The 24531-nt window shown below is 39.9% G+C and overlaps 1 protein-coding gene across 1 annotated transcript in view; it reads right to left on the reverse strand.

Moving 5' to 3' along the window:
• Positions 1–3898: 3898 nt before the first annotated feature.
• The window catches only part of LOC123028737 (interleukin-12 receptor subunit beta-2-like), a 29667-nt gene continuing 9034 nt past the window's right edge, over positions 3899–24531 (reverse strand). Inside the window, exons 6-14 of the mRNA XM_044440954.1 lie at positions 17155–17234; positions 15212–15428; positions 13980–14177; positions 12776–12877; positions 12539–12694; positions 9574–9708; positions 9112–9199; positions 7390–7489; positions 3899–5363 (exon numbers count right to left, since the gene is read on the reverse strand). Of these exons, the coding sequence (XP_044296889.1) occupies positions 4830–5363; positions 7390–7489; positions 9112–9199; positions 9574–9708; positions 12539–12694; positions 12776–12877; positions 13980–14177; positions 15212–15428; positions 17155–17234 (1610 nt within the window). The 3' untranslated portion in view covers positions 3899–4829. The remainder of the gene's footprint in view (positions 5364–7389; positions 7490–9111; positions 9200–9573; positions 9709–12538; positions 12695–12775; positions 12878–13979; positions 14178–15211; positions 15429–17154; positions 17235–24531) is intronic.

Consider the following 24531-nt stretch of genomic DNA (forward strand, 5'->3'; position numbering starts at 1 on the left):
TCCTGATGATTCCCCACTAATGGTTACCTTCTGCTTTCGGTCAGTCAACCATGCCCTAATCCACCGGACAGTGCTTTGGTGTATCCCAGAACTCCTCAGTTTCTCCACCAGGATATCATGGGGCACTTTGTCAAAGGCCTTGCTGAAATCCAGGTATACCACATCCACTGCATCCCCTCCATCTAGCCATCTTGAAACCTTGTCATAGAATTCCACAAGGTTCGTCTGGCAGGACCTGTTTTTGCGGAAGCCGTGTTGTGTGGCTGTCAGCCTCCCTTCCCTATGTAGCATCACTAGATCTTTCTGTTATGAGCCTTTCCATTGTTTTTCCTACAATGGACGTAAGGCTAACAGGTCTATAATTCCCCATGTCCCTTCTACTACCCTTTTTGAAAAAGGAGGACGGTTACAGGTAACCAAGCATACTGTCTTGACACTCAAATGCTCCCTATTGATGGGTGAATTTATCTCCAAATTAATTGTTTACTTTTCAGAGAGCAAAGAATTCTGGTGACCTCAGACAAGAGTTCTTTAAATTCTTATTCTATGTATATTATTATTATTATTATTTTGCTAATGGACAATATCAAACTGTATCTTGCAGGACATAGTTTGCAATTGTGTGATGCATCACTGTGGTACGTATCCCTTCCTGGCCAGTTACTATGAAATATTTACTGTCATCAATCAGTACATGCCAGAGAGATTATGTTGGAACTGAGGGACGTATTTCCTCTGGAAAGAAAAGGATTTAAACCAACTTTCTACATATACAAAGATGCCAGACTTTAGAGGCAGAATGCAGAGGCACTGAAGCTCACAGGGTATTTCCAAGTTAATAATGAATTTGGAAGACAGTGATCCAAGCTTGCTTATAGGGTATAAGGAGGTAATACCCGTTATATGAGGGTAATACGTATAACGGTTTCAACCAAAAAAGATGACTTTTTAGGAAATTTGGTATCATCACAATTTAAAATTACCCTTGATTATCAAACTGACTGTGGCATCCTGAGCCATCTAAAGTTTCTGAACACTCCTCAAAGACAATTCCTTATAGTGTGCAGTGATTAGTCTGGATGAAATATAACATGGAATGTATCATCATGGCCAGACCCATCTTATGAAGGAACAGCTGCAGATGGAGCATCAGGGATTAAGTTTCAGGTTTCCAGCACCATTGTAGGAGAATGCAGAGATGCATTGACTATCACTCTACTGAGATTTCCGGCAAGTAGCTTTTCAGTATAACTACTTAGAAGCTGCAGTGCATCACATCTGCAGTCATTGCCATTGGAGTTCCTTTAAACATAAAACTTTAAAGAATGCTAAATGGAGATAGACTGCACTCAAGATAAATAGCCTTTTTGTCCTTTAAGAATTCCCTTTCTGTGTATATGTGTGCTCCTGTTCTAAGCTGAAAACATATGCAGCATTCCTTGAATATGCAAGCACAGAATTGCAAAATACAACATACCAGAATTCTAGACTTTTTCTTCCTTTTAATTGATGCAACTAATTTCAGGTCCACATAGGTTGGCCGTTATTTCAGGCAATATTGATTATTTCTTACTATTCATATAAAAAATACACCAAAAACAGTGTCCTTCAATCAATCATATTTTTTAGAACTGCTTTTGGCTGTTATGTGATGGGGAAGTGAAATCCTAAAATACTGCAGGAAAATGGTGAGTGAATATTTTCCTCTTATTTTCCATGTGCAGCTAGAAAACTAGATCTTACTACCTGGATTAAAAGAACAAGGTTTCTCAGGAAATCCATGCCTTTTATCACATTAATATCCTACCTTCATACCCAAACCTCTCAATAGCCCTATGAAGGACTTCCAGCGAAGATGGCAACATAAATAGCCTACTATGCCCTACTTTCTAATTTTCAATTTTTAACACTATTAAGACCACTTTATTACCCCCTTGCCATTTTTGTTTTTGTTTAGATTTCACTAGACTGCTAGTAGTGCTAAGTATTTCTTTACTTTCACAACTGCTTGAAACCTGTGAGGATTTGTATAGTCTGGCATATTAAGAGAGTTTCAGGAGTGCTTGATCAGAGCTGCTTCTCAACCTAAGAAAGATGTTGGACTCCTACCAACCCTATCTAGTCGGCCACCTGCTAAGATCTCTAAGGGAGGGACAGAGGAGGAAGAATACAATCTCCATTCCTATTTCACTTTGGAAACCTCCTCATGGAGATCTAATTTGAAAGTGTTGGGTCCGCAAAAGCAGTTTCTAGAGAAAAGGTAACAGATCATATAGATTAGGTTCTGCATCAAGTTTTGAAATTACAAGGTTTTCATCTTGTCTTTGAATCAGCTTATCATATTCCTCATCCTTCACAAGGAGTGAGGATGAGACCTGTTGTTTTTAAGTTTCTGAATGTCTCAACTAAAGAATACCTCCTCTCTGCAACCAGGCAGATGGGAGAACTCCACTTTGCTCCAGATGATTATAAAAACATACTTTATCCAGATTTTACAATTAAGTATCTGAACAAAGGCATAAATTTGGCAAGGGTAGAAGAATGGCTTGAAATATTTAGTTTAAAAAAAAAATCAGATCAGAATATTGAATTCTAAGAGAAATTAAAGTTCAGATTTCCTGAAGCTGCAGAATCTTTCCTAATGGGAGTTTGGGTCACCTGTCCTGCTCACAAACCTATCTTGTCTGATCAGCCAGCTTCTGTTGCAGCTTCAGTTTAATTTCACTCTCCACAGAGATTAATCAGAAAGTTCTGATCATTTGGCCATAATTTACATAATTTGAGTATATAAGTTCAGGGCATTTAGCCACTCTCTTCTTTGCTCCATTTGTATGTTTGGACTTGTTTCCTCCCCTCTCTTTTCCTGTTTCTTTAGTCAATATTAATTCATTGTATTGTTGGTCATACCGTTCAGTGATGTAGCTGATAATTGACTAGAAGTAGGCTGTGATCCCAAAATAATTAATTTTCTTTACTGTTTTAGAAATTATTTTTCTCTTTGGATGGGTTTAATTTTTTTCAGTTGTGGGAATATTTTTTTACTGTAGTGGTACAGGGTACTGTGGAGGTGGTATGAAATGTACTATATCCAGGACTTGGAATTATTCTGAATTGGATAACTTTTGTAGAAAGGAAAAGATTGGTATGTGTGCAAGGGTAAATAATATTTTTACACTATTACTCCATGTTTAAAATGACTTACTGGAACGTCAAAGGGCTGCAGAATCCAAATAAAGCAAAGAAAGTCCTTACCTAACTTAAGGAATATGGCACTGATGGGGCTTTCTTATAGGAAGCACACTTGTTGGTGGCAGGCATACGTCAGCTGACTAGAGACTTGGTGGGACAGTATAACATCTATGTCAGCCAGGTTTAAGGGGATAGTGTCTGTAATCCATAAATAGCTTTTATTTTCAGTACAACCACCTATTGTTAAACCTGATGGTCAGTTTTTGATTCTGGTTGGAAAATATAAGAAGAAAGCACTGGCTCTCGTCAATGTGTATGGACCCAGTGTTACCTCTCCGACCATGTTCCATGAATATTTAAATTTTTAGAGTTGCAATGAAGCTAATGTTTCTATTATTCATATATTTGGGGCTGCCCAGTGGCTGCCACCTTTTGGGAGGCAGTAATAATACAGCTACATTTTGTGACAGAAAGTACTTTAAGATTCAGTGATACACATGTCTTTAATAATTTACCTGTCTCTTGGAATTTAATGCAAGATAAATGCAGTGGATTTTCTGTGCAAATGATTTTCTTTTGACAACTCGAAAATGAATACTGCAACATCAGAAAGATAATCTGACACCTGCACTAACAGAAATGATGGAGGACATAATGGTTTTTTAATTTTTGATGGGAGATCTTTAGGTAATTTATGAATGACACATATATTGGTATTTCAGTTGCCTTTGTTGTAGTTTATGCATGATCACCTATACCAATACCTTGCTACATAGAAAATATACAGGGATAGGGAATATATATGTATATAGTGCTATCAAGGATCTATTTTATATTAAATTTTATGTTAAATTTAAATTTTCATACAATTTTTATGAAAATTATAACATTTTATTTGACTTTTTAAATCCTCTTTAAATCCTCACCCTCTTTTTGCTGTTTAGGCTTTGTTTTAAAACACTCAATAAAAATAAAATTACAAAGTGGGGCCTCACTTTGCCTTCATCCAAACCAAGCAATAAAGACGGTTGTAAAATGTGTCATTAATGAGGTTGATTTAAATGTGTCATCTGCAGTTCTAGTTCAGGGTACTTCCTGACAGAACTCTATCAATCAGAAGGCTTTTTTCTTTAACAGATTTTCCAAGGTAAGATAAAAAAATTGATGAGAAAACATGGAAAGGTTGTGTGTGGAAACAGACTGTTTAAAATTTAAAACATTGTGAATGAAGGAGGACTACGGTCTCATTAAACCCTTAAGACAAGTTCACAGAGTCAATGAAGTGTGTCTGTAAGAGGATGAGTCTTACACTCATCCTTGTTTCCGGAATTTGCCAATCTCTTTGATCCAAGGAAACAGATTGCATTCACTGGACTGTGAACAAGCGATGTTTGCAATGCACTGGAGACCTGTGGACTTGTGTAGGTGCTGGGGGAGAAATCCAGGATGTTCCAATGTACACAAGTATTTCCATCATTCTTCTCCTCTGTGTTTCAACTTGTTTTTGTCTATGGACCTGAAGTTTAACCTTTTTGCCATCCTCATATTAGGAGTTTCATCAAGAGGGTTTAATAGCTTTCAGCATAATTGTATATGCTTCCATCAGTGCAACCTGGAAATGTTGGTGTAGGATTGCAGCCTTAGTCTGTGAAAGAATTACAGTCCATTCTTACAGCATCTAGAGTAAGTTTTCCACCAAAAGAAAATGTTTGTGGTAGAAAAGAAGTTCTTGGAAAAACAGACAATGAACTGAGTTCAGATTCAGTGCTATTTTCATCACTATCCATAAGAGTAGGTATAATGGTTGGCAAGTAATCTATTGCTGCATCCACTTGTGGATTAGCTAGGTATTCAGAACATGCTTGTCCCTGATGCGATTCTTCAGCTGCAATTTTTCTGTACAAAGGCAGGAACTGCTGCTTGTCTGTGTCAGCTGGTGTGCTGGTGATCAGAGGCTCATAATCCAAGCATTTTACAGTGGGATTTCCTGCCAGCAAACTGCAAGTTGTTAGGCAGGTGTTCATTTCTCCTTGCTCTGTGGTTTTCAAGATGGGGGCATCCCCAAAAGCTGGATATTGTCTTTTTATGAAAACTTCCTCTATTTGTAAAGTTTGGGGCTCTTCAAAGCTGCTTTGGTTCGTAAAGAATTGTGAGGAATATAAGCTTGGCTCATCCTGCATTAAGAGATGAGGAAGAAAAATCAGTATAACATCAGTATAACAATAGCTCATGAGTAAGTGTCTACATTTCCCTAAAAAAGAAATGATTTTCTATAGCAGTGTGTATTTTATGACCATTCCGCAACAGTTGATATTTCTAAATGCTCTTGTGCCATTACAGGGTGATTGTTCTAACATTCAGCAGGTTCTAAGATTCATATGAAAGTAAGTTGTACTAAATAATAATATTATGAAAATATGTAGGAAAATATGGTTGCTCAACAAGGATGAATCAAGCTTTGACAAGAACTAAAAAGAAGGAAAATTCTTTATTACCAACTGGTTTCAGGAAATCCAAACAGAAAAAGGTACAGTGAAAGGTCTGATGGATTTTAAAATGATGATTTTGATGATTAAACATCAAAAATGCCACCTATTAGGACAAATCTATAAACAATTGTTTCAATATGTTACTGAAACTAAACAAGTTAAAACATGTATAAGTTGGTTGCAAAAATGTGAAGACGATCCTGCCAATAGCATCTTGCCAATAGGATGTCTTATAGACAAAGAATATAAAATTTTCAGCCAGTCAAGCAGTAAGAGAAAAATAATGTAAGATGATTTTTCAGTGGTAAAGTATCCCAAAAGACATACAGAAAATGGATAACAATTATAATGGAACACAGTGGTGGCCTGCAACAACTGCAGACAGCTGCACACTAGTAGCCCTGTTACAGGAAAAGGTGAGAGCACTAGACCAGTGAATGTCAATAAAAGAAAATGACAATAAAAGAAATGAAAAGTTTCTATTTTTTCTTCCCTCCACATTTTAATTTTTTAAAAAATACAGAAAAAAAACATAAATACAAACATCACAATATCAATAATAAAAACCACAAAAGCCCAACTAATTAATGAATAAAAAAGTAAATAACACTGTGCCCGCAACCCAGGAGACCAATTATATCCATATCCCCTCTAAAAATTCATATACTAGATTAGGTTTACAACCTTTACCTTCTATCAATACTGCTTTTACAAAATCTTCCCAAATTTCATTATATTTATTTGCTTTTATTAACCCTTTTAATTTTATTATTTCTGTTGTCAGTTTATCATTAATTACCACATTCCATATTTCATTATACCATTCATGCCTTTGCACAACCTAATTCTGTTTCCAATATTTAACTATCACTAACCTGGCTGCCATTATCAAATTTAAAATCAATTCTTTCTTAACTTCATTTATGCCTTGTTTTTCAATCAACAACAATAACACAATTCTCAGTCATATTTCTAAATGTATATCTATTACAGAACTTGTAAAAATATTATTAGTGAGCTTCATCTTAATACTGAAGCCATGACGCTATTTGAAAAGACTGGACAGTTAGTTTAAAGAATATAAACTAGAACAATTTGTTTACTAATCTTAAGAACTGATTGACTCAGTGTTGGGTAGAGACCTGTTCTCCCCTGCAGAGGAGGGCAGGACACACTCCAACGGAGTGAAGCTCAGGGAACCAAGGTTCAATTTGGATGCCAGGAAGTACTTCCTGACAGGACCTCGAGGACCTCCATGGGAGGTGGTTGAGGCCCCATCGGTGAGGGTGTTCAAGGATAGGCTGAACATGCACATGGTGGGCGTGTCGTGAGCAGAGCCGGCTGGAGCAGACTAGATGGCCCGAGAGACCCCTTCTGACTCGCTCTGTTTCTATGTTGGGCAAAAGAGATTTTTTTTTTTTTGCTTTTTTGTGAATTCTTTAGATGTCAAAATTGTATGCTATATTTGTGTAATACTGCCTGCCTGCCTGTCTTGTATCTTGTTTTTATGAAAATAAGGAAAAAAATTAAAAAATGATGGTCAATGTCTTCCTGTTAAAAGCAGTTAAAAGCAAACTGGAGTTCTAAATATGCACATTCCTTATCTTCTGCAAATATACCTCTGTGGACACAAGGCAGGTGTTGATTCATTAGGGAGATTAATATGTCAGCAAAGAGATTCTTCTTAGAGATACCAAGGAGGTAGGCTTACCTTTACAGATGTGAATTCTTTAGCCCATGACGAATTGGCTGGATCTGGAACAGCTTTACCATACCTCCCAAACAGGAGAAGAAAGGGGAGTGAGAAAATCCTAGCAAAACAAATTGTACAGAAGAATATATTTTTTAAACATCCAAGTTTAACATTCTTGGAAGTTGGATTATGAGTCCATTTCTGAAGGATGAATAGCTACACAGGGAAACATGCTTCCAGTTTGTTGTCCCATTACTAGCATTAATCATATTGCACCAGTGTTACACATAACATTATTCACACTTGCTAAAAGTGAAAAAGCAGTGATTTTCCCCTTTACATAGTAAATGCTAATAAAGGTGCACTAGCACTGGTTCACACTGGCACCATGACAACACTACCCATTGCCAATATATTTAGCCAGAAACTTCATAAAGCCTATTTTTCCTACACTGCTGTGGACTCCACAGGGCCAAATGTGTCAAGCTACCTAAGAGAACAGAACGTTTAAAAAATATATATTATGATTATCACCACCACCTCTGCTACTACTTTGATTTTCTGGCTTGGAAAAACAATGAGAGAGGAAACTTCAAAGGTGCTGAAGACTTAAAACCTATTTAGTCCGATATGTTTTGAATCTTCTTTAGAAGCAGAGGCTGAACAAATCAACCTTTCATGCTGTCTCCTCTCTCATTGTTTCTGCATCAGTTCTGTCCCCCCTTGATGATCATATCTCAGACAATTGCTGCATCTCTGTATGGAAAACAGGAAGATACCAACACCTGTGAGCTACTGCATGCATTCTTACTTTTCCATAAGTTGAACACATTCAGAAGCAGTAATGTTGGTTTCATGGCCATGCAAACTAGTCATGCTGCATTTTATAAGGGGGAAATATGTGTTTTCTGAAATTTATCAAACAGATGAAAGGTTGTGTGAATTACTGACACACAGCTTCCATGATGGTTTTGTGAAAATCATGCACAGATCAATGACTGTACATGGTTACTGCTACCATTGCTGCTTCCTCCACCACCATATTGTGGCTGCTAGCTTTTATTCTGATCTACCTCCATTCTCTTGTGCCTAGAGAACATGGTTCTTTGCATTTAAAGCATCAAACTGCTATTTCTTCTGTTCAAAGAAACATCTGTAATCCTTTGAATCTCTGATAGGACTTCCTTTGACTCCTAGCACTCTTGGAGAACGATGTAGTAGGGAATGGAAGAACACATTGCACTGTGCACATGTCTCTTTAATTCTCTTACATAAGCTTCCAAGAAAACACCATTGGCTATTGCGTGACAACATAGTGAAGTTTGTTGTAGCATGTGATTGATCTCCAATGTGCTCCTCAAAGATACAGACACTGACTGGCTTAGCCTTTTAGATACTTATGAATATATTAGAATACCAAACTTGGACAGTTGATGACTTGCAAAATTCACAACTTTCTTCTCTAGCATTTTCTATTTAAAGTTCAATGGGAAGCCAATAGAAAATTTGCAATTTTACTTGAATGGTCACCTACAATCATTTTAAATGCTTAAAATTAATATTGGCTCTCTAAATGGTTTACACTCAATACAAACATAATGCAACATTTTAAAACAGATCAATAAACAATCAATAAATCATTCCAATATGCACATTCCAACATGCACCATCATAATTTGGTATTTGCTTGCCATTATGCACTAGAATCCATCATCTTAAAAGATTAAAATATTTACTTACTTTTGCCTAGCAGATGGTACACAGCAGACACAGGCTGAAAGACCCACAATAATGACAATGACAAGAACAGGATGCCAGTTGTGTATGTCTGAAAGTGCAATAAGTCTTATAGTTAAGACATGTCTTTAATAAATATGGCAATTTTCTTAATGCAGGAGTTTAGAAATTTCTTCAAACCTATGGTTAAAAACCATTTACTACTTTAGGAGACTGTTCAGGTTCATTAAGTATTTTGCCTTCTGCATATACTGGAGGTACCATCCCCAGACTCCATCCTCCTATGGCTTATCCTGAATATGCCCAAGCAAGGAGTAGATGTGTTCAATGAGATTTGGGATGCCCTGTCCAATGATAACCAGGAGTTGAAGGATCCTCTCCTGTCTAAACATGTATCAGGTTGTGTCTTAAGGCAGTTTTCTTTATTCTCCACACACATTGTTTAGAAGTAATGTAAATAATTACTCTTTATGTAAACTACTTCTTCATTCCCTTTAGGGCTCTCTCCAGCCATAGTGGAAGCTGTCATCCATATAGCATATGCAGTACCAGGCTGTATACTTTCTACTGGAAATGGCTGTGGGTCTCTTGCAGAGAGATCTAAGGAAAAGAAGGGAAGGAATGACAATTGCTTATTAGATGGAGGAAATACAAGCAGACAGGTACCATTTTTCAGTCCTGCACAACCAAATCCATGACCTAAATAGTTTCAGCAATAGAGTACAACCTCAACAAGTACTTGTGGATCTGATTATCTTCTCTGGCTGAGCATGTCAGTTTAAGTGTACTTGTTTCTGTAACATATATAGCCTGCTTTTCAGTTGAAATTATTTGCAAAGTAAATTTACAGTGAGAATAAAACATCAAAATTACAATAAAAAACCCAAATCAACAAAGCTGGAGGGAAAAGGGAAGATGGTGATGAAGTAGCATTGCTCAGACACAGCTCCCACTTATTTTGAAAAACTGAAGCTGCAACTAGTAAAAGCAAGGATATATCGACAGCCAAAGGGGGGAGAATAAGAAAGAAACAGACCACTACAAGTCCCAGAGAAGAAAAGCTGGAAAAGGAGAGGAAGAAAAAACAGCTTAGAATCGAAAGCTTTCTCCCCTCCAATGGGGCTACGTATGCTGTGAGTATTGGGAGCAGCACTAAGAGACAGATTTGCCACAGTCCCCATCACTAGTTCAGCCTGTCAAGTGATAGAAAGTAGCTCATTTAAATTAAAATTAAAAAAGAGAATGCAGGGAAGCAGAAACCTTTAGGACAAAAAGTAAACAGTTCGACGACAGAGTACACTCTCCCCTCACAGACAAATTGCCTCTCTCAGCAGTTAGCGAAATCTGCTTTACATCTGCAGAAACTCTAATTTTGATTCTAGAGTGTTTAAACAAAATTGAAAGGCAATTAGGAGCCTTAATCCAAACGCATGCCCACCCAGTACCCAAGTCAGAACAAAGAGGTGAGAAGGAGGAAGATGCCACCACTCCATGTCCCCCACTTTAACTGTGAGCGAACACAATTTACACAACATAAGACTGAAGGGAGAGTACAGAGAGTATTCCAAACAAATCAGGTCCTAATATCTTTCCCAAAGAAAGATGATCAACACTGGACAAATAAGGAAAGAATCCTTACCTCTCTGACAGAGTAACTGAATCATGTTATACGCCCACTGGATTTAAAACACTTCCACTTTCTACCATCACAAACGGACCACGAAAGATTATTCCTAGACTTTCAGTCAGCTACCGTGCCCCCATAACTTTTTCAATCTGAGAAGGTATGATATAATCCCTCAAAGAGTCTTCAAAGAGATGGGAGTTAGAGTCCCTTCCACTTCATCAGTGATAACTCAAACAGCTGTGGAGGAGGCTAGCCTTGACATGAAAGATAAACCGCCAATGAACAGCCACTGTGAGCTGGCTGGTGCCCAACCAACCAAGCAGGATGGATTGCAAAACTAAGGAACAAACTAGATGAGCTATTAATGCCAATGAGAACTAGACTACACAAAGAAGACCTGGTCTTGGAGAGAGACAGCGACATCTCAGATCCTGACTCTTCCCTTCAGTCAAGCCTAGCCCTTATGAGCTCTCTGGATCTAAATTTGGATACCTCTGCTAACATCACAGATTGTGCCATGAAGCTAACCGATAATGCTGGACTGGATGATAGGCCACTCCATTTCCTATTGATTAAGGAAAACCCCATGGCTGCCACAATGGAAGTGGAACCAGAGATGAAGGCACCAATGGGGACAAGGGAGTTGACTCCAATAAGGCCACTGTATGAGACCCATGCAGTGGATCTCATACAGAGACCTCAGAAAATTACTGAGGAACTCATAGAAGGTCTACCAAAATCAATCAGCACTCAACCTAGCACTGAGCTAGATGATGTTACAGAAACAGACTGCCATGCCCCTTGGCTATTCTGACTTAGTGCCTCTAGTCCTCAAGTGATGCCTGGACACTACATAAAATCAGGCCCAATATATCCCCCCGTTGACCCCCCCCCATTGGGAGAGAATTGGACTCCCCTGCTCCCTCAGCTGGACTGCCCCTACAGCTAATAACTGAGCTGAGTAAGGAAAAAAGGGGTCCCCAGGCGCTGGAAGGTAACACCTCTGAGACCCAGTGACAATCAGATTACCGGCACGTGAACAAAATTGACCTTATTACATGGAATATAAATGGCTGGGCCGAAATACTTCAGGACCCTGAATCCAAAGACTATCTTTCTTCTAAGGACATTGTAGTCCTACAAGAAACATGAGTCCAGGGGGCCTTGCGACTTAATGGATTCCAACCACACTCCATCGATACAGTCCCTGGGGCGGGCCATGGAAGATTGTTTCAATACTTGGGCTAACTCCTGATATAATTCCACCAGGCTGGCTGTTAGGGTATTGGACATTAGGAATGCTCTGATGTTTTACATGCTGCCTGATGCAAGTAAATCCTGTGATTCCATGTCCATTCTTGGAGTCCATTTGATATGGCAATATGCTCCCCCAGTACTTTGTAGGTCAAGACCAGCCTCAAAGCTCTGGTTTGATAGGGAATGTGTTCAAGCAAAGAAAGCCTTACAGAACACTTATCAAAGTCAGCTCTGATGTGAAGATGGCTCAAGATCTCCTTGAACAGAAAAAATCCTACAAACAGCTATTGATACGAAAGAAAAAAGAGGCTTGGAAGAAGAACTCTGTGAAATTAGTTCAGGCAGCCAAGTCCATGTTCTGGCGGTTGACAAAGATCTCACCAACTTGTGGACCAACAATGCCAGACTGTTGTATCCACCCGAAGGTTTGGGAGGTGCATTTCTATGAACTACACTCTGCCCTCTTTCTAAAAGAAGTGCCCTCTATTTTTCTGCATGCCATGGAGCACAGGGATTAGTGCATTAATTCTTTTAGCAAGTACCTACCATAGATTTTAGGAGGCACGGTGAAGAACCGGTTCTGTAAATAAATCTTGTAGTTAACAATGCAGCCCATTTGTTGATTATCAGAAATTTCTTCCCAAGAGACTAAAATGCTCTCTCCTTTTACTGTTGCATTAATGTGAGGTCCTGTTAATGGGGCTGCAAAACACAACACTTTTTTTGAGAAAACTGAACCAGCTTATTAGGTTGGTTCTCAATCTGAGTTTCTATGGCTCTTACCTTTTGCTGACACATTTTCTGTAGTGGAAACTGCTCTCCCTGCTCTGTTCTGATAAATTGCAAATATGCTGATGTAATAGCAAACATTAGGCTTAAGGTTGTCTGGAAAGGAAAAGATTACCTTTGATACATAATTGTCTGACAGCTATTTAATACAGTCTTCCCCAATCTGGTGTGTCAGGCTCGCATTAGCACTGAGCCAGTGTACTTCTACAAGCTTTCATTACAGTCCTGATATGTTCATCTTTATCTGGATCCATCCTATAGATTGACTATAAATATAAAATCATGATTTGACAGTTCTGCATTTCAAGCCTTTTTCCATGCTCATGAGGACTAGTAGGGAAATGCTTTAAAAACATCACTAAGCAGGAAGAATTTTGTGCTGTTAAATTTCATACTGAACTCCTGAGACACAGGTTCAGAGATTTTTCATTCTAGTTATGTTAAGTCAATATATGGAGCTTTCAGCTTTGCTCCTGGGAGTTCTTTTCTGATATGCAAGTATTCAGATCTACACTGCTGAAGGACTGAGTCACATGATAATGAGACAGCTGTCAGAAGTCTGACTTCTATGAATGTTTCAGCATATGTAGCAAGTGTGACATCATTTTCTAGAAAAACAAAACTTCAGTAATGAGCTGTGTCAAAAGCTGGTGAGTTGTGCTATCAGTGCATGCAGAAGAGGTGCTAGAGCCCATGCAAGCAATGGCCCTGCCATGAAACAGCTGCTTAGGATGGCCTCTTATATTATATTGGGTTCTGTGATTCAGTCCATAGTTTAAGTTTGGAAATTTTACTATTGGCAAAAGGCTTTCATTAAAATTGCTTTGTGAATCAGTAATGGATTTGAATGTGATAAGGTGTTGGGTATTTATTTATTTGGAAGGCTTCTATGCCGCGCCATTCGCCGAAGCCCGTCTATCAAATGGACTCAGCTCACTAGAACAGATCAGAGACACATTTATTTTCTGACCACAGAAATTTGCTTTCAATTATTGTGGCCAGCTGTGCCTAAAATAGATCATTGTGAGGCCTTTGGAAAAATTAGAAGACAGGATGAGCTATGGCACAGAGTAGAAGTGGGATTCAATGTGTGAACAAAACAGCCATAATATTCAACCTTGACCAGGGGCACAGGGTCAGTCCTTCCCCTAATAAACAGCTGGTGATGCCTTTCCTTTATCTTGCACTGTGCATTTACCTAGTATCACTGTAAAGTTGAATGCAGGAACTTTGGTCCAGGTTGGGTGGCTTTTCGAGTGGTTCCTTTGATGGAATTCTTCCCATTCCACTACATACCCATTGATAAAAGAGGAAGATGCAAGAGGTGCTTTCCATGCCACAGTGATGCTGCTGTTTCCCATTGATACAGCAGAGAGCTGGCTAGGAGGTGGCAGATCTTTGAAGGGTGAAAAAGCGAAGGGAAAAATACATTAACCCCTTAGCTGAAACAAGGAAAACAAGCCCAGTCAGCTTAAGAAAACGAGAGATCACTCAAGAGGAAATTCAAGCATAGCTGGCAGAATGGTTAGCAACTGAAGATGGGTTTAATAATTGGGGAATGCAAGTCACTGATGCCAAAGGAATTATAGTTAAGACAGCAATAATAAATGCATGAATTGTTTGCTGTAGGGACTGAGATCCATTGGAGGGACTGAGATCCACTGAGAGCCATTTCCACTTACTGCCCCTTCCCCCTGCAACTCCACTCACATGCTATTTCCCATGCTGTTTCAGAGCACTACAGAAAGGAAGAGGTGTTAGGGAAGCTAGCTTTCCTCCCCTTTCCTCCAGGAGGAATGACATGTGAGCAGAGTTCTGTTCCTGGGAAACCTGGATCTCAGCCAATACATTTATTATTTTATTCAGCACCTAAAACAAGCACTATACTCAAACTTCATCTGAAGGTACTGCTAAGTTACAACAACAAAAATGTCAGCTTAGATACTTCCCTAGTCTCTTCAGCAGGAAACAATGGAAGAGTCCCTGGTAATCTAAAATCTCAGTATTAGCCAAGACCAAATGCATTTACAGAAAGGAGGTGGGTAGAGACCTGTTTTCCCCTGCAGAGGAGGGCAAGATGTGTTCCAATTGAGCAGGGATTCAGGGAAACAAGGTTCAATTGGGATGCCAGGAAGTACTTCCTGACAGTTAGAAGCCCTATGGTATGGAATGGGTTTCCACAGGAGGTGGTTGAAACTCCATCGGTGAGGGTGGACATGCACACTGTAGGCATGGCATAAGTGGAGATGGCTGGAGTTGAGAGTCAGAGTAGGTGGCCTGGGAGACCCCTTCCCCATCACCCTGGCTAGGAGAGTGTTGAACTGTTACAGCTGAGTCCTGTAGCTGAATGATTAACTAAATAAGGTGATTCAAGTTCTGCCACCTGTAAAAGTAACACATTATAATACATGCCCACTAGAAGCACCTTACCTGTAATTTCTAGTTTAGTGGTGATGGAGATAGGTGGGGATATTCCTCGTGAATTACAAGAATGAACTGTTATGTTGTAATCAGTCTTAAGAGTGACTCGTGAGAAAATTGTATATGTTGTAAAATCTGTTTCTACTAGTCTGTGATGCTTCTGATTCAGGGCATGGAATATCACACTGTAATTATAGCTTTTCCTTCTTTCTGATGTACTCATTGCCTATAAAGAAACAATAGGTATATTTTTCTTTGCATGTTGTTTCACTGCCCCATCCCCTATATTTGATCAGCAGCTTAAAAACAGCATTCAGTTTCCTGTTGGTTTAAGACTGGAAAACTGCAGGTTCAAAACCTCTGTCATGAAGCTCTCTCTTCTCCTTCACCTATCCTACCTTACAGAATGGTTGTAACATGGGATAGAGAAGGAATCATCTGTATGACTTCGAGCTATGTGAAAAGTCAGTATTAATGCAAAATGGGACATAATGCTACCAATAATACTGCAGTCCAATGCCTTCCATGCTCAATGCTCATACACCTCTCAACACAGAAGCTTACGAGCATCCAGTGCCCAGAGCAAGATGTGGTGGTAGCATCCTTGTCACCTACACCTTGCATTCCTCTGGCTGAAGCACCAGGAAAGGGAAGGAAAGGAGACTGGGGTGTTACTTGGATGCAATGTAGGCCATTGGCTCTAGCCTCCTCCCCTTCCTGGCTTCCCGCCATGACCCTTTTCCTCCTCTAATGAGTACCTTCACTGTTTTTCAAGCAGGTGCCACTGTATATCCAAGTATCCTATCCAGTATGGCTTGGTCTTTCCACGGTCATGGGGGATATCTCTTCCCTCCCCCGACCCTTCACCCCCAAACACCCTTAGTCAGGTGATAGTGCTGTGCAACAGACTTGACTGGATGCCTTTTTTGTACTCTTTTCCCCATCTTCCTTCACATTAAGTAGCAAGTCCTCATTGGTCACTAGGCAAATTCTGACAGGATCACTTAATCCTTCTATTGTGGTGGATCTTTTTGTCACTGAATGAATGCTCTGCACTATGCAGTGCTGCAAAATTTACAAATATAGGTCCCTAATGCCAAAACTTGAATTATCCTCTACCGTCTGTATGGGTCACTTCTGCAGCCAGCCATGGTGGTCTTTGCCCATCAGGCGTCTCCTTCCCCCAACTAGCTGGCTCCTGCAATGCACTCTGCCCCTGCCCTCTGCCTCCTTGCAGTTGAGAATTGGCAACTATTCTGACTTTCCAACCCCCAAAAGTGGGAACCACCACTAAAGCAAACAACCAAGCAACACTGCTAAGAATCATCAGCTACTGGAGCTGATGATCATCAGCAAGGAGCAGAGCCTTACCTGAGGTGACAGGGAACCACCTGGGAAACACTACTTTAGCACATTATCAGATGCCTTATAAGGAGTCATAGATCTCAGCCAGAAACTGGGTGGGAACTGAGAATACCAAAATGTATAACGATGAACAAGTCAAACTGAAACATGCCCTTGGGCTTTTTCCCAGTAGTTGTGTGTCAGTATCTGTCTGTGTGAACAAATCTATACCAAGAATCACTCCCTGCCTGCTGTGTCCAAATATGGATGAAAATTTCACAGAGCATACAACTATATATATGATAGGACCGATATAATGAGCCCACTAAATTTTTCCCAGGAGTGTCTACTGTAACCTTCTGGAATGGCATTAAAACACTTTCCCTTTCAGTTCCCATAAAGCCCCTTTTCATCTCTGTATGAAAGCAGTACCTATGGCTAGAACATGAATTCTCCAAAATTAGGATTAAAAGTTTATTCCTATCTCTGCCGATTAAGGTGGTTTCTTGTTCCTCTCTCTCCTTTTTGATAGGAATAAGAAAGTGGTTGTTTCTCTTAGCATTTTGGTTCAGAAAGCCATACCCTAAGATCTTCAAATCAATTCTTACCTTCCAGAAAAGGGTGATGTTCTGCATATGTGAAGACACATCTTCCTTTGAATACCAGACATCAATGGGTTCAAGTGGCACTAGGTGAAAAGCAAAAAAGAAAACTCTGTCAGTTAACATATGAATTTGAAAGCAAACCTGTACAACTCTGGACAGCATGCAGGATACCCTCACAGTCAGGAATCAGGTTTTGTAGAGTGGCAAATCTCCAGCTGTGGAGTGAGGTAGGCAGTGAGTCCTATTAGTCACTCGATGTCTCCCACTCTGCTAATCAAAACCTCTTCCCAGAACTATAGCCTGGCCAAATGAGACTGCTGCCTAGATGGTCCTCCGAAAGAAAGGAAGGAAGCAAATGAAGCAAGCATAGTAGTGAAATGATTTCAGCCTGAGGCCCACAGGACCACCAACAACAGAAAGAACAAATAACCACATAAATTTGCATTTAGTAATTTGCACATGTTCTAAAGTCTGTAAGTGTGTCTGTGCATGTGTAATCCAGTGGGATCAGATGCAACAAATTCAGGGCAACATCCCATGGGCAGCAGGACAGATGGCCTCCCAGAGATTCCAGGTTCCAGTCCTATTGGGCTGTCCTTTAACACTGCCAATTATATGGGTAGCTCTTTGGATCCAGGCCGTAGTATCTTGCTATCCCAGGCACGGAAGCAAATAAACAGTGCCACATAGAGCTAACATGAAGGTTCATTTGTTTCTCCTTTAGTTATGTGAAAATATCTAACTATATGCCCCAAAGGTAGAAAGTATGCAGTTCAAGAAGCAACAGTGAGAACTGGACATGGAACTACTGACTGGTTCAAAATTGGGAAAGGAGTATGGCAAGGCCGTATATTGTCACCCTGCCTATTTAACTTACCTGCAGAGCACATCACGCGAAAGGCTGGGCTAGATGAACCACAAGTTGGAATTAAGATTGCCGGGAGAAATATCAACAACCTCAGATATGCAGATGATACCACTCTAATGGCAGAAAGCGAAGAGGAACTAGAGCCTCTTGATGTGTGTAAAAGAGGAGAGCGCAAAATTTGGCTTGAAACTCAACATTAAGGAAACTTAGATCATGGCATCCGGTTCTATCACTTCCTGGCAAATAGATGGGGAAGAAATGGAGGTAGTGACAGATTTTATTTTCCTGGGCTCCAAGATCACCGCAGATGGGGATGGCAGCCAAGAAATTTAAAGACGATTGCTCCTGGGGAGGAAAGCTGTGGCAAATCTAGACAGCATACTAAAAAGCAGAGAAATCACCCTGCCAACAAAAGTGTGTATAGTCAAGGCTATGGTTTTCCCAGTTGTAATGTATGACTGTGAAAGCTGGACCATAAGGAAGGCTGAGTGCCGAACAATTGAGGCCTCTGAATTGTGGTGCTGGAGGAGACTTCTGCGAGTCCCTTGGACTGCAAGGAGATCATATCAGTCAGTCTTAGAGGAGATCAACCCTGACTGCTCTTTAGAAGGCCAGATACTGAAGATGAAACTCAAATACTTTGGCCACCTAATGAGAAGGAAAGACTCACTGGAGAAGAGCCTAATGCTGGGAATGCTTGATGGCAAAAGAAGGGGACGGCAGAGGATGAGGTGGTTAGATGGAGTCACTGAAGCAGTTGGTGTGAGCTTAAGTGGACTCCGGGGGATGGTGGAGGGCAGAAAGGTCTAGAGGAATGTTGTCCATGGGGCTGTGATGGGTCAGGCACGACTTTGCGAATAACGTAACATAATCCATTTTGAAATGCTGTGGTATTCCTTTAAATTTTGAAAGCTAAGCATCATCATTATCTAACTTCACATAATTGGAGTTATTTATTTATTCAATTTATACCTATTTATGCAATTTGTATGCTGCTCCCCTAGCCATAGGCTCTCTAGGTGGCATACAACATATTAAAATCCAACAACATAAAATAGTACAAACTCAATACAACATTTGCTACAAGGACCATAATAACAACAATAAAATCTGTAAATAAATTAACAGAATTAAAAATCTAAAATCAGAAAAGAATACTAAATTGGTCATACGTATATTTGGAAACAAATAATGTTTCCTTTCCCTTATTTACTGGGTATGATCCAAGAATCTGTTATACCTACATGCATATACATTAGGGAAGTGGGGTGAGGTTGAGCTTCTTTCAACCCAAGCTTTTTCCAAAATACAGTTTTTTAGTCTGAGAGTTGATTTGCATTTTGGAGAAAGTTTTGGGAGCCAATCAAAAGGGTAGGATCTAAAATATTAGCACATTCTAGCACTTACATCTTGTAACAAAGCCTTAGGAGACACATTTGCTATTTTTAGAATTGCAGGAGTGGAGGGGGTGTGTAAATGCTGAGAAATTACCAAAGGAAGACCCTTGGTGGGGCCAGGGGAAGAGGGCATGGCCTTCTGAAGATATCAGGAGGATTTGCTTCCTAAGCTTTGGCTTCTGTGCCCCTACATTAGAGACTGTTCCTTATGAGCTAGTTAACTGCCTGCAGCCTTTGTTGTGTGGATTAGAGCCCCTTCTGAAAAGAGGAGCCCTGGCTGCCTTTTAGAGCCCTGGTTTTACATGTGGATTCTCACAATTAGAGCCCTGGTTTTACATGGGGATTCTCACGAGCTCTAATTTTGGTTTCCTTGCTGAATGTCATTTAGTTGGACCTAATGGGGCTGTACATTATTTCTTACATCCTGCATGATGCTCAATAGTAAGCAGGGAAGCATTGTGACATACACTTGCATCAGGCATGTTTTAGGATATTTCTTTAGGTTTGGAGCAACAAAAGATGCATTTTGTGAAAGACAGAACAAATCGCTTCCTTCTGGCTGCAAGCATTAATATTATCCATAGAAAAATTTAATGCACATACAAAATAAATACTAGATATATGCTAGGATTCAGTCTCGGTGTTTATTTTCTCACCAGCTTCTGTGTGAAATGCCACACTCCAGTCACTCCATAAGCCTCTGTTGGGAAGGAACCTGCAGGAAACCTGGAATTTGTATTCTGCATCTGGCTTCAGGCCATGAAAATAATATCTTCTAGTATTTATATTTTCAACCTTGAATGAAAAAAACCCCATGAAGGTACAGAGAAGCAAAATAACAAATGCTAGTACTCACGACTAGCTGTAGTTCCTCTATATAGAGAGATGAGTTCAGAGAAAGTTGCCAACCATCCTGCAGGTCCTTTGTGTCTTGGATGCAAGGGAGATGATTGCATTCTGAAGTAAATCCCTGGCCAAGAAAGTATCTAGGATAACTTATCAATTCCTTGTTGGAACTGTTGCATCTCTCTTCTAACACAAGCCCTCATTTTGCTTCTTTTTGTTCAGAGATGTGTAGCTAAAATTAAGGCTTGCTCAGTGTTAACATTGCCGAAGCCACTAGCTTTTCATTAATGGAAAACATAAAGGTTTCCCCTTGATGTGAATTCGTCATGGCTGACTCTAGGGGGCGGTGCTCATCTCCATTTCCTGGCCGAGGGAGCCAGCATTTTTCTGCAGACAGTCTCTGTGGTCATGTGGCTGGCATGACTAAACACCGAGGTGCACGGAACGCTTTTACCTGCCCACCGAAGTGGTACATATTCATCTACTTGCATTTGCATGCTTTCGAACTGCAAGGTTGGCAGGAGCTGGGATGGAGCAACGGGAACTCACCCCATTGCGCACATTCGAACTGGCGACCTTTCGATCAACCAGCCCAGCAGCACAACAGTTTGAACCACTGCGCCACCTGCATCCCCAATGGAAAACATATTGGAATATTTCTTTCACTGGCAGCTGAAGAATCTTATATTTTACTTTTGCTGCCAGGAACTCTCTGGGTAAAAGAATTACGCATTCAACAAAATGGTGATTAAGCACATAGGTACCTGGAGCCCAGGTATTATCTGTGACTCCTGCTTCTAACAGTGCTGATATGTTTCTGAATCTATACAGATGTGCACATATTCTTGACCTGAAGTTGGAATGACTGCAGAATTTAAAATGTTGTTTATTTATTTAGAATTTTTGTATGCCTTCCCATCACTTATAGCCTCGAGATGGCTCACATAAATTTCTCACCTGTAATGTTTGGACTGGCATATGCAGGATTATCTGCTAGCATGTTATCCTAGGAAATACTTTAGGGATCTATAAATGTTTCTCTATCTCTGTCTTTGTCTCTATCATCTCCATCTCTTAAATTCTCTCTCTCTCCCCCACTCCCCTCTCTGGCTACCTCTAGAATATACATAATATTTTAATTGCCTTGGTATGTATGTATTTTAGGCGATTTATAGGCCGTTCATCACTGTCATCTCTGGATGGCTTACAGTATATTATGAATCTTAAACAAAATAATCTGACTATACCACAAACTAAGTATAAAAATGACATGATTAAAATAAATTAAATAAATAAATATACAATTAAAATTGATTAACATTAAAATATTGATCAAATTAAAAGGTCCTGACCTAGCGCTGACCTTGACTCATCTTTTTTACTCATCTTTTTTCTAAACAAAACAAGCTCAGTGGTTGTAACCTTTCCTGGAACTGCTTGTTGCCTTCCTCTGCACTTTTTCCACTTCGTTTACAATAAGTATGAAAAGAACATTTGAAATTATTTGTGAAAATAACCAAGGTATCACATCTGAGTACTACGTTAAAAATAGAACATTCAGAAAATATTACCACAATCCAGAAATTACTGTGAATTGCTTGGTATCTTAATCTGAAGTGTTGTGCCTCTTGTTGATCTTGCCACAAAATGGTGCAATTTGTTGCAGCAAAATCATCACATTTCACTGCGAGATCCACTGGAGAATAAGGCTTCACTGATTTATGGTGACCAAAAATACATATAAAATAAACACATTAATACTTTTAGAATGAACAGTGACAATAAACATATTCTCAGTTCAGTAGTAAGAGCAAACCCAGGAACTTGCAAGATTGGCGTATCTAGTCAAACATTCAGAAGAAAACCTGACTTGCAGGAAAGGGTTGGATCCAGGATATCTTCCACAAGAATAAGTGGGAAAAGGGGACTCTGCTTGAGGCAATTCCCTCTGACTCCATTAAGAAGAGGGATGTAGCTGCCCTAGACAGTAGATTTTGGGTGTCATGAAAGGTTAGCAAATGGCTGCCTTAATTATTTTATGTTTTACTGCCATCAAGGAGGAGAGGTGTTGGTAGGATTTGCTAGCTCAGACCGCAAAAGCCTGGCTGATCTTGGGTCCGGGGGTGGTCCAAGCAGGATTCACTCCTTTGCCTTAGTCAACATATCTTGGGCCAGCCCCAGGTCTCTGGCCACAAGATAAGAGGGTCAGTTCACCTCACTGTTGCTGACTGTACCATTGGGCATGGGAAACTTCTGATATAATTCTCCAAACTTGAGAAGCATCTTCTTTTGTTTGAAGCTTAAGATCAGACTTCAAAGCTCTGGGGAGAAAAATAAAAAACACTGGGATGCAGATAGTCTTCTTCCCAGTCCTACTGGTACCTTGGAGAGGAATTGATAGGGAAAGAAAAATCTTTCAAGTGAATGACTGGTTACGATGGTGCTTCTGTAAAGAGAGATTTGGATTCTGGGACCACAAGCCACATTCTGAGATTTGGATTCTGGGATCACAAGCCACATTTGAATTCTTAGACCACAAGCTAAGGTCCCTGGAAGATGGACTCTTGGTAAATGATGTGCTGCACCTCATAAAGAATGGAAAGCATGTGTTTGGCCACTACATGAAAAAGTTAATCAAGAGCCTTTAAACTGAAACAGACAGGGGAGGGAGACATGCAGCATGGCATTACAAAGAGACTTAAGTATTTCAAAGGAAAATAAACATCAAGCAGGACCTAACATCAATCTCCCAAAAAATGTAGGAAGAAACCCAGGGAGCAGTAAGAATGAACTTCAATGTCTATACACCAAAGGCAGGAGTGTAAGGACAAAACAACGTGACCTTGAGCTCATAGTACACAGGGCAATTACACTCGTTTAAGAATAACTGAAACTTGGTGGAATGACTCACATTAATGGAACCCTGCAATTGATGGATACAACCTGTTCAAGAAAAATAGAAAGGAAAAAAAAGGGAGGCAGAGCTTCACTATACATAAGAGACACAGAAATACAGGAAGAGGAACTTGGTAGCCCCATCAAAAGCAACTGACTTAATTTAAAGGTGCAAACATAAGAAAAACATAGTTACTGGCATCTATTACCAACCAACCAGTTAAAAAAAAAAGACCAGGATGCAACCTTCGAAAAGCAACTTGCCAGCATTTTCAAGAAGTCATAATCAGGGACTTCAATTTCCCTGATATCTGCTGGGAGACAAATTCTGCCAAGCATGGCCCCTCAAGAGATTCCTGACATGTGTTGCCCACAACTTCCTCCAGCAGAAGGTAAAGGAAGGAACGAGAGGAACTGCTGTCCTCGATTGAATAATAATAGAGATAATGTAGTGGAAAAAATAGCAGCCATGGGAACCCTGGGGTAACTGACCATGCAATACTCGAATTCTCAATTATAAAGGAGAAAAAGGTTAATTCCAGTCAAACATATACCCTGGACTTTGAGAGAGATGACTTTAATGAAGTCAGAACAAGGATAAGTGAAGTGCCATGGCAATTAAGAGAAAAAGAGTGGGAAATATTCGTGGCACAACTACAAACAATTCCAACAAGAAGAAAGTATAGAAGACAACAGAAGAAGCTCACGTGGCTCCACAAAAAGTTAAGTGACAGTCTGAAAGAAAAAAAAAAACATGTACAGGACGTGGAAGCAGGGCCAGGTCACAAAGGAAGTGTATAAACAAATAGCAAGGAATTGCAGGGACAGCATCAGGAATGCTAATACAGGAAATGAACTGAGAATAGCAAGAGATACTAAGAACAACAAGAAAGCCTTCTTCAGATACATCCAAAACAAAAGACATGAAAAAGAGAAAGGTGTCCAACTACTTCAATTGGATGGCAGAGTGGCAACAGATGACAAGGAAAAGGCAGAGATGCTCAGTTCCTACTTTGCCTCAGTCTTCCCCCACAAGAACAAGAACAACGAAGAGGAAGTACAAACTGCAAGTGAAAGACCGCAGCTCAAGATTGACAGACAAATGGTCAAGGGATACCTAGATGGAATAGACATGTTCAATCTCCAGGGCTTGATGAACTCCATCCCAAACTCATAAAAGAGCTAGCAGAGAAACTCTCAGAATCACTGGATATTAATCACTGGATATTAACTCTTCAAAAACAGGAAACATGCCAGAAGGGCTAACGTTGCCCCCATCTTCAAAAAAAAAAAGAGGGGGGGGGGTGGGGGGAGGAACCTGGGAACTATGGACCAATTAGTCTGACATCAACCCCTAGAAAAATTCTGGAGCAA

The sequence above is a fragment of the Varanus komodoensis genome, unplaced genomic scaffold (genome assembly GCF_004798865.1).
Source record: "Varanus komodoensis strain SLA01 unplaced genomic scaffold, ASM479886v1 scaffold1, whole genome shotgun sequence".
Classification (NCBI taxonomy): domain Eukaryota; kingdom Metazoa; phylum Chordata; class Lepidosauria; order Squamata; family Varanidae; genus Varanus; species Varanus komodoensis.